This window comes from Pinus tabuliformis, chromosome 2_1, assembly GCF_031772625.1.
Source record: "Pinus tabuliformis cultivar Carrire ecotype Pingquan chromosome 2_1, CPIR1, whole genome shotgun sequence".
Classification (NCBI taxonomy): Eukaryota; Viridiplantae; Streptophyta; class Pinopsida; order Pinales; family Pinaceae; genus Pinus; species Pinus tabuliformis.
In genome coordinates this window covers 897,620,202-897,631,657 of record NC_142299.1, presented here as the reverse complement: position 1 = coordinate 897,631,657, position 11,456 = coordinate 897,620,202, and the positions used below count along the sequence as shown (strand labels likewise).

General features: G+C 37.6%; 1 protein-coding gene across 1 annotated transcript; it reads left to right on the top strand.

Annotated features, from left to right (window-relative positions):
* Window positions 1-1,037: 1,037 nt before the first annotated feature.
* Window positions 1,038-10,995, top strand: LOC149203548 (uncharacterized). The gene is made up of 2 exons (XM_089403496.1): window positions 1,038-1,543; window positions 9,709-10,995. Exons 1-2 carry the CDS (start codon window positions 1,166-1,168, stop codon window positions 10,831-10,833), a joined length of 1,503 nt encoding a protein of 500 aa, XP_089259622.1. The 5' UTR covers window positions 1,038-1,165; the 3' UTR covers window positions 10,834-10,995.
* The last annotated feature ends 461 nt before the right edge of the window (window positions 10,996-11,456 follow it).

The following is an 11,456-nucleotide window of genomic DNA, read 5'->3' as shown; positions in this document are numbered from 1 at the left end:
ATTGATGTAAAATTTGAATTTCCTCTCAACTCTTCTTAGAAGATCTTGTTTACTAAAGTTAAATGTAAATTTTCCCATGTATTTTGCTACAACCAAGAACAAACTTAATAGTAAACTTTTTCATCTTTATAAAAAAAAAAACCAAAGATCACCAAACATATCCTCTTATCCTCATTCCATTAGAAAAATGTTTGAATTCTCCACCCTTTAAAGGATATGTCCATTAAGACAACACAATATCCTCATTTCATTAGAAAGAAGTTTGAATTCTCCACCCTTTAAAGGATATGTCCATTAAGACAACACAAAAAAGTTGTTTAATCCAAAAAAAAAATTTGAATTCTCAACCCTTTAAATGATAAGTCCACGGTAAAACATAAAATAGGTGTTTAGTCATTCCATGAGATTGCTAAATCCACCCATCAATTCTTACTTTAAAGTAGGTCTCTCCCTAAGGGTACAACATCCCTTACTACCACACGTAATTAGAACTTTATTCCAAGGCTTACAATTTGATAAGGCTTGTAGGCTGTTGCACCCAACCTAGGTTTATAGTGTCAGTGAGTTGGATTTGATCCTGGATCTGTTCAAGATAACTCTCACTAGTTACCGATTATCCTAGATTTAAAGAAAAAAAAACCAAACAAACAAACAAAAACAAAAACAATTGATAACATGCAATTGATAACATGTTCCAATAATATTGCTTCTATTTACAAGTGTATAGAGTGATGAAGTGTTTTTATAATCTCATTGGTAAAACAAACTTATTTATTTTTTCAGGCTAATTTTTCTTAATTAAAATAAAAAAATAAACTAATGATAATTATTTAATTAATAAATAAAATAAAAATGATAGTTATAACTAAAGAATAATATTTATTATAATTTTATAAACCATAATTCCATTAATAAAAATTTCAATTATTACTTTTTGTTCGGTTTAAAAAAAAATCTACGCTCAACTTTAAAAGACTGGCTATCTAGAAATTTACCTACGTACCGACTTCATTATCAAACCGAATTGAATTTTCCACCTGGCCATGGACATGTAGGCACGCTTGCAAACCCTTCCAAAAAATATAAATTGCTGTAGATAACACACATATCATCCAATGCAAGTGAAGTCGGAGACGAAGGAACAGTGGAAGTTTTAGGTTCAGTTATGGAGCCCAATTTCAATGGGAGGGTGGATCAGGTGTTTGGAGGGTTATTCCAATCCCCATCGGATCGACAAGCGTGGAGATTGAGCGACGAGCAGATCCAGAAGAGGCAATGGAGAAGGGAGGAGGCTGACAGCGCAAGAGAGGAAATTCCCTGTGCCTCTTCTTTTAGCGGAGACTTTATGAGCGCTGGAAAACGGCGTGGGAACGCTAACAGGTCGCGGGTTCAAAGCTCCTGGGGGGGCAATTTTGATTCCGACGATGAAAAGGAGAACGGAGAAGGGAACCCCGGAGACCGCGCCGAGGAGGACGGGGACGGGGAGGCCGCAGAGCGGCTGATGAGGTCCGCGGTGGGAATGGACTCGACCCTTGATCACGAGGTTAGAAATCCTTTGGGGTTCAGTTTTATTGCAAATGCCGATTTGATTTTTGATTTTTTTATATTGCTTGATTTTCGATTTTTCTTATTGTTTTCTGATGGGGGGCTTGACATCGAAAATATATTTTGTTTTAAGCATGTACCGTAAACGGATCACTGTATGTACCGTAAACAGTTAACTGCGCTTAATTTAAAAACCTAGAGAATAAATCCTCTTCACCTTCATTTATATATGTGTTATGTATTTGCAAGGGATTGTCTTATTTGTGAAGATAAGGGTACTGGTACTAAGCTCGTTAGGAAACCAACCTTATCGGCTCTTTTTTTTACTATGGAGGACTGCAACCCAGAAAGCCACAGTTGGGCAGTGTCAAAGGGATATGCCCTAAGAAAGGCCGCTAGGTTGCAATAGCGACATCTGGCAAACCCAAGCAGGGGAGGAGCAATTACTGTCCAAACGCTTCGACTTTGCCACAAGCCCCAAGATATGGGGCTGGGCTGCAATAGCCCTAAGAATGGTCTCTAGATTACCATAGCGACATCCAGCGAACCCAATCAGGCGAGGAGCAATCACTGCCCAATCGCTACAACTTTGTTACAGACCCAAGAAATTTGACCACGCTGCAATAGCAACATCCAACAGACCCCATGCAGGGGAGGAGCAATCACTGCCCGAACTCCGCAATTTTGTCAAAAGCCTCAAGAAATGTGGCTGGCTGCAATAGCCTTAAGAATGGTGGCTAGTTTGCTATATCGACAATTCGGTAGACTCAATCAGGGCAGGAGCAAGTACTGCCCAAACGCTATAACTTTGTCGCAGGCCCCAAGAAATCTGACCCTGAATCATCTCAACAACCACTGTTCCAAGTTATCTCTAGACCGCAGACGGGCGGTACATGTACACATACAAAGCTTCCTTTAACTATTAATATGATGAAGTCATGTATATTGAAGCTTAGTTTCCCCGAGCACTATTAATATGTCCAGCTGGCCTCAAGTCTAGCCTCTCCAAACATTAGCAAATTTCAAAATCCGGTTGATTAATTTACAAAACAGCCCATGAGTCCTAGCTATGGCCAAAAAGGTTATACTAAATAAGCAGTCCATGGTGCAGACATGCACAGACTTGGCCCTCGTCCTAAACATAAACTGTTAAAAACCTATTTTTAATAATCTAGATTCTAAACTGTAACGGAAAACATGATATGAATCTGCTATCAATTAGAGTTCTGATACAACTTTATGATCCAAACCCGAAGTCTACTATAACCTGATTAGATTCACCTTAACTTGGATGTATTAAGCATGGAGAGATAAAAAAATGAGATGCAAATCTTTAAGTGCTGAAAAAATCCCAAGGTAAAATGAATCTAGGCCGATGTGCTTTTCGATGTGTGTGTTAATGCTAGGTATAATGCAGCTCACTATTGGTCCTATGGGTTGATAAAAACAGCCATTAAAGATGCCAAATAGATTTGCCTGGCCATTGGCTAATGATGCCTTCTAGCAAAAATTGCCCAACATTCTTCTTCTCTAGTAGTTGATATGATTTTATTTCAAGTGTTGTTTTTATGTATGTAAAGATTTGTGCTAAAATTGCCTCACATTCGTCTTTTCCAATAGTCGATATGATTTTATTTTAGGTGTTAAAGGAATGATAAATTTAATAGGGCTAAATGATAGTCATTCTCTCTCTCTCTCTATATATATATTGAATGATTACCATTTAGCCCCATTAAATTTATTATTCCTTTATTCTGATTTTTTAAATAAAATATTATACTGGGCAGACATGCTGATGCCAGTGTTATGGATGGGATGGGTGGATGAACATTATGATCTATTCAATGCTGGGCTGTAGAATGCATCTCACTTCTCTTGGCATAATAAGTTTAAATTTGAAGAATATGATATCTGGAAATAGATCTGAAAAATATGACTCAGGTGTAAAATCTAAAGTTCTAAACTAGCGGGGCAATAACTGCAGCAAATTGTTTGACAATTTTAAGAGTACTAACAACAAAGTGGGGCAATAACTGCAGCAAGTTGTTTGACAATTTTAAGAGTACTAACAACAAAGCGGGGCAATAACTGCAGCAAATTGTTTGACAATTTTAAGAGTACTAACAACAAAGAGATGAACAATGGTAACAACAACGAAATTACTGATGATTTCAGCTAGTATTGAACACAGAATATGAAGAACAAAAGTAAATCTTAGCAGCAAATAGCTTGTAGCTGAACATAATATAATCCAGAAAATAAGAAAATTGAACAGAAACACACTGGAGAAGATAAGGATGTGAACAGAAATACACTGGAGGGTCAATTCTCTCCACAAAGGTGATGTTATATTGGTTCAAGCATCAACGTAGTTTGTTAGATGCAATATTAATACAACAACAATGAACATGAGGTTGATTTAATACTCACATTACATTTTCCTTTTTTAAATCGTAATGAGAATTTATATATTAAGTGAAAATCTGCATTTGGAGCACAGCTGTTACATCAATATACATCAATAGGTTGCAAAGACTAGCTGGCAGACTAAAACAAAAGAGATTTGCCAAGCTGCCAATGTCCCCAAAATGCCATTTTGTAGTTGGTGGTTCCACTCTTTTTAGAAAAGGCATGGATCAAAAGGGCTAATGCATGAATGCGTATGGCCTTAGCATGGTGGAATTTGATGCAGAAAATTTTCCTTGGATAGCTTGGAGTGCTACTTTAAACAAAGCCACAAAGGTGATGTTAGCCACAAAGGTGACGTTATATTGACCAAGCAACAACGTAGTTTCTTAGATTCAAGATTAATACAACAACAATGAAGATGAGGTTGATTTAATACTCACATAATGCAGCTTGACTGTTACCTATGTCAGTGAGTTTGACAACTTTTCAAATCCATCATGTATATTCACACTTTTCTTCCTGTCATGGGCTGGTTGTCAACAATTGGTTAAGGTGGCCTCTGGCCACTTAGTGTCCTCCCTCGATCAGATCTCCTCTGCTGCTGCTGCTACCTCCCGACACCTCCCGACATCTACCTCTGCTGCTACCTCACGGCACCTACCTCTGCTGCTACCTCCCGGCATCTAGCTGTAGCTCTACGTCTTATTGGCTGCATTTGCAGTACAACTTCCTCGCTGCTGTGCCTTGTCCGTTGTTGGCACATGCAATTCGTCTCCTCTTTATGTTGGATTGACTCACATTCAACTATGTCCTTGTTGTCTTCCTGTCATGCTTGCTCGACCACGATTCCCTATGATTGGTACCTTAGTTGAGAAAGCCTAGCGATTGCTCGTTGTGGCACAATCTCCATGGAATGCGTACACAAATCCTTCTTATGGATGAGTTATTACCAATGTTCCATGGCGATGCATCCCCTAAAGTGGGGTGCACGCACCTCATGTTTCCCATGCTCTTGAGATAGGGGGTGCCTGGGTACACATTTTCCCATATCCCTTGTTTGGGAAACCTAGGGGAAACATTTCCCTAGTGTGGGGGATGCATTTCCCCAAAAGGGGGACTTCTAGGTGTCCCTCAAAAGGGGGTGCTTCTCCTAAAAGCACCCCCCTTGAAAAGGTTACATCTGGATGTCACCTATGAAAGTGGGACTTCTAAGCATCCCCCCTAGAGAAGGGTTGCTTTTGGGCATCCCCCAAATTTTTGTTTATAAAGGATTTTAAAATGAAAAAATAAGAAGCAATCAATTTAATAATAATAATAATAATGATAATAATAATAATATAATAACCTCTACCTCATTTTCACTTTGATTTACCTTTTATTCACTCTCACTCCCTCATTTTATTTTCAATGTTCATTATTGTCCATCAATAACTTTTGAGTTTTGAGTCTTGACTCTAGATATTGATGGCCTTAGGCTGAGTCTTTGACTATTTTTGTATGAGAGTAATTCCCCCCTTAATCTTAAGCGGTGTATGAGTACAAGAAGAGAGCTGAAATACATAGGTGTATAGCAGCCAATAGTTGGATGTGCTCTCTAATTTTGATGGTTTAAGGGAGGCCACAAAACAAATGAGGTAGCAGAAGCCGAAGTCTTCTACTGGTGGTGGTTTAAGGTCGTCCGCCAACTCCAGAACTTTGCTTGATGCATTTATTGGAACTATTCCGAATTTGACTAGAAGTTAAAGTCTTCTGCAAAATGGAAGTGTTCCTTGATGTTGGTTTAAAGATGACCATAAACTAATGAAATGGGTAGCAATAGCCTGAGTCTTACTAGTGGTGGTTTAAGGCAGGCCTTAACCAAATTGTGGTCATGGAACACAAGTTTGTTCTCGATACAACTCTGACTTTGGTTCTGGGATTTGGCTGCAAGCTCTGGTTATGCCTTTTGCTTGGGCTCACTTGATGGGACTTCAAAATTGGTAGCTGACTATCAATTTCCCCCCTGTCAAATGCAAGGTGAGAAGATGAAAATCTCTCCATGGCAAGATTTCAATGCTTGAAAATGAATTCTACAGTATGATTGGTATCACTTCTAAGTTATGAGTGATTCATCCAAGGTGAATCTTTACTCTTGTAGGATTCTTCTATCAAGAACATCTGTTGGCATAATAAGTTTAAATTTGAAGAATATGATATCTGGAAATAGATCTGAAAAATATGACTCAGGCGTAAAATCTAAAGTTCTAAACTAGCGGGGCAATAACTGCAGCAAATTGTTTGACAATTTTAAGAGTACTAACAACAAAGTGGGGCAATAACTGCAGCAAGTTGTTTGACAATTTTAAGAGTACTAACAACAAAGCGGGGCAATAACTGCAGCAAATTGTTTGACAATTTTAAGAGTACTAACAACAAAGAGATGAACAATGGTAACAACAACGAAATTACTGATGATTTCAGCTAGTATTGAACACAGAATATGAAGAACAAAAGTAAATCTTAGCAGAAAATAGCTTGTAGCTGAACATAATATAATCCAGAAAATAAGAAAATTGAACAGAAACACACTGGAGAAGATAAGGATGTGAACAGAAACACACTGGAGGGTCAATTCTCTCCACAAAGGTGATGTTATATTTGTTCAAGCATCAACGTAGTTTGTTAGTTGCAATATTAATACAACAACAATGAACATGAGGTTGATTTAATACTCACATTACATTTTCCTTTTTTAAATCGTAATGAGAATTTATATATTAAGGGTCACTTCCTATTCATATCCTAGACTGGTTCTATCAAGGGTATCAAGCCCCATGGCCAATAGCTAGGCCTAACCCCAAGGGCTTCGGGGAGAATTGACCCTGTGACCTCCTGAACGGCGAGGCACTTATTTGACCAGTTGCGCTAACCCTTAGGGCTTATTGCAAAAACTTTTACTAATGAGTATGAGGAAATATGGGAGATAATAGATGCAAGACAAGGTATAGCCCTTTACATGCAACTGCCATTTGGATCCTAGATTGTTTACAAGGAAATGATGATAGGGATATCATGAGTGGCCTTTGTGAGGTTCTTGAGAGGTTGAATATAATTCCAGCTATTGCCAGAATGGTTAGATAACAAGTTCTGGCGTACAGATTAGAACATGGGATATTTGGAAGCACTTCAGCCAAGACCAAACTGCTTTAGGCACAGTAGGATTTATATGGAGCCAGTGATCAGGTGCCTCATCTTGTGAAAGGAACTTTATTAGCTTTAACCATATGCAGGCCAAGAAAGGAAACACGTTATTTTTTAGACAATTGGGGGACCATGTTTAGGTTCATAGTAGTTCTCGTTCTCCATGACTTGAGCCCTTTCCAACTGTAAGATAAGATCAAGATAATCTTTGTGGTGACACAAACGATGGTGAATCTAATGTGGATAGACTCAGTGATGAATATGAGGATCATGATTCCAGTGCTTTTACTGCAACATGCACTTTTGATGAGTTAGAACTTTATTGTAGCATGTAGGTTACAAGAATGAAAAACAATAGAAATTGTGATCTTGTTTTATTTTTTGTAGAATCTTAATTTGATGAAATATTTCAAAGTCATAGATGTTTGACATTATGGACGACGTTCAAAAATTTAAAATTGTAACAGTATGTTTTCTTTACAATTTGCATTTGCACTATATATTTAATGAAGGCTTTGGATTTTAAAGTGATTTCATTAGTCATATATGTCTAAAATCTTACCTACAATAATGTCAAACACAATTCAACTATTTTAAACTACGAAAAAAGTTCAAGCTTCAAAGTATTTGAAAGTTTTAAAATATGAGTAACATTGTCTTCCTAGATATCCATTTACTACAAGTTAGCTTCTTAGCTCTGTTGCATATTTGTAACTGGTTATGGATGGTGTCTTGAATTGCACTACTAGGGAACATCGTGTCCATGCACTGGAAAAGACTCTCCATGATGTAACCATCAGCATTGACGTAACCATCATAAGTGGGCAGCATTTATTTTTTTATTTTTTCTGTATCCTTGGTCTTTCAAAGTACTGTCAGTTCTAGTCATCAAGAAAAATTCAGCAATTAGAGTGACCTTTATCCTATTTTGAAACATGGGATCCTACTTGAACGTAGTTCTGGTGGTGGGTCTTGGAAATGGCAATGCACTCTCCATAAGAATAACTGAAAGGGTTTTTCCATGAATGAAGGCACACTTGTTGCATGAAGAAGGGAACAGGTTAATGGTTTTCAAAATAGCTCTAGCACATCAAAGGGCTCCATATGAAAAAGAACATAATGGTGCTCAAAGGTTAGTATCATGCTATATAGTCTTACAGATTTCAGGGTTGTGTTTCCGTGGTGTCATGTTTCCATGTGTCTCTATTTCAGATAAGGCTAATGTTTCAGCATCCTGAAATTGTATTTTGGCAAAACTGCAATGTTTCAGCTTCCATGCACTATGCCCAAGCTAAGTCTCTTTTCTTTACCATTTTCCAGTATTTCATGGATACAGAAGCTAGGATTTGAGTGGCTTATGACATTTGAAAATAACAATGTTGTGATTGTTTGTGGCTCTTCGACAATGCCAAATGAAAATAATAGCCAAAAACCCTTCAAATATGCCTAAACTTCTGCATTCTTTCCCTTAAAATCATAGTCCCAGCAAAGTTATTGTCTGATAACTTGAAATCCCTTCTTTTCAGTGGATTTTTGGACTTCAAATTGTTGAAAATGTACTTGAAATTCAGTCCAATTCTTTCACCAGAAGAAATGCCCTTTCAACGAAAGGTAGGAGCAAGAGTTGCTGAAAAATGGGGTAAAAAAGGCCTGAAGACATTTTAAATGTGCTGGGAGAGTTTCAAGAAAAGGCACTCGGTAAGCTTTTAGAGACTCTGAGTGTTGTTTTGATCAGATTGTCAACTCGGCTTACCAAGCGGGTGAGCTGAGTTGGCTCACCAATTACTCATCTAATTGGGCGAGTCATGTTTCACTGATAATCTCAGAAGGTTGTATATAACTGCAAAGGAGGTTTACATTTATAGAATTCTTCCATATTATTTATCCGTGCTTTACCTGGTCTTGTTGAAAATGATATCTACTGGATGGAATTATTACCAGATTATAATAAAAATGATGACACAGAAGAGGATGCAGCTGCCTTCTGGTAATCAAAACCAGAGATTGACCAGAATCTCTAAATTGTTGGTTTGTTATTAATAAATAATACACATAGTTTTTATAATGCGAGGAGGATATATTTAGCTACAAATAAATGTTCAGGATTGTAACATTTTCCCCTGTTAGTTGGCCCTTATAGCTTACTGAATTAGGAATTGATTCATTAGGCGGATAAATTAGTGGAAAAGTTTTTGATGTATATGACTTAGGATGACCCCCATCATACTTGCAGTGTATAAGTTTCATACTATATGCATGCAGAGGGTTGCCCCAATGACATCACTTCCCTTAACTCTTAGGCCAATAATTATTTGGCAAATTGGCAGAAATGGGCAAATAATTCCTTTACGCTGTCTAACATACACAAATTTGGAAACCTTACTGTTCCTGTTTGCTTATTCTTGATATTGCTTTGTTATTGAGAAAAGAATGCCAGGTGGAATGTGTCATGTACAATTTTTTTTATATTTAGATGTAAAAGTCATAATGTATTTATTTTATTATTTGCAGTTTTGAATTTTATGCATTTGATGAAATATTGACTAATGTATAAATGGTTTGGGGTTATGACAGGATGAGGAAGATGAATACGACAAAGTTGCGGTTGGTAGGGAAAATGCAGGTGAACGGACTTATATGAGAGAGATTATGGACGTCGGTCCCAAGGTGAATTCCCACAACTCTCTACCCAGATCATTGTATGAACTAAAACACTCTTGGAGAGATCCCCGTGCAAACCATTATGCAGCAAGCACTAGGATTAAAGAAGATGACGAACAGGTTGCTGCACATCCTGACACAGTAATGGTTGATAAGCTTAACTTAGGTGAAGAGGAAGAGGGCAGAAAACTGAATGATGATAAAGAAAATAAAAATCTCGAGGATACAATCAATGGAATTTCAAGAAAAGATGAGATGGGCAGTTCACCTTTGCAAGAAGTCAAACCTGGAATAGTAGAGTTGAAGTCTATAATGAAAGTTAGGCATCAGCAATACTTGGAATCTGAACCGTCACCTTTGGAAGAGGAAACAGGTGGACCTGGATCGTGTACTGCCCCATTTGATTCCAATATGCAGAAGCCCAAGAAACGAGTGAGATTTGAGCCTGGAAGTAAAGGGGATCCTGCTGGACAGTTGGAACCTGAGCATGATGACATTGAAGGTGAGAACTCAAGAAAGAGACCATCAATAAGAGGCGCCGGTTCTTCAGATTTAGTACAGAATGACTGTGTTGGAGTCCCTGACTATGTTAAGAATCCCTCTAAATACATACACTATACATTGGATTGGTCAGATGAGGACAACGACAGAATGAACATGCAAGCTTTTAAAGATTTTTCTCAGCTGGTAAAGTCATCTGGCTTTGCATCCGCACAACTGGATAATTCTGTGGAGCAAATGAAGTCTGTTACTTATATTCCTAGAAAAAAAGCAGCATGCTTTGAGAAAATGAGAGAGAATTCAGATGACACAGTCAATTGTCAGACTACAGAGGAGGTTTCAAGTGAAAAGGCTAATAAACCTGCTATTATTCCTGTTGGTATTGCTGCTAGTCAGGCAACAGAAATTGATCTACCTGCAGTTAGTAATGCCGAAGGTGAATTGGAGGAATTGAACATCATAAACAGAAATGCCGGATTACCAAGATCACGACAATATAGGTCAAAAGCTAAAGCATACGAGGAGACAGAGGATTGACTGCATTTCAGAGAGTTTTGTGCATTTTTTTGTTTTGTTTATATATGTATCCCATACAGAACCTGTAAATCCTTTTGTTTACGGAGATAATTTTGTTAGAGATCTCACCTTTGATCTATTAAAATTTGGTTCCTAACAAATATAACTTGTCTTCCTTTTGCATCTTTTCTCTTTCCATATAATGTGTAGAATATCATGGATATTTATTTTCACAGGATGTGTGCATGTCACGAGGGTTATTTGCTGATGCAGCTATTTTTGAAGGAAGCTTGATTGAATAGTGTTTGTTCATCAACCCGAATGTTGGGTAAATACACTTTGGGTTTCTAGAATTCAAAGTTGGGTTAAAAGTGCAACTGCAAGGCATTACTTTGTGTCTCTAGCGTGATCAATTTGAAAACCATGTATGTGTTAGTGCCCGACAAGTGAGTACGCGTGCGAAGGAAGTTGGTACATCAACATTGCATGCTTGAAGATGATAGTTTTAGTAGAGTATTTGTGTGCTTAATATAGAATGATCATTGCATAGCAGAGCGATGGGATATTTGTTTTTCCTTCTCATGGATAGCATCAGCTCTAATGCATTGGATGGCAGGAATTTTTCATGTATTGAGAGCAAATCT

What these genes read in the sequence shown, in the direction of transcription:
- LOC149203548 (XM_089403496.1), top strand. Translation starts at nt 1,166, where the DNA reads ATGGAGCCCAATTTCAATGGGAGGGTGGATCAGGTGTTTGGAGGGTTA. An exon ending in ACTCGACCCTTGATCACGAG is followed by an intron (nt 1,544 to 9,708) that starts GTTAGAAATCCT and finishes GGGTTATGACAG; the next exon opens with GATGAGGAAGATGAATACGA.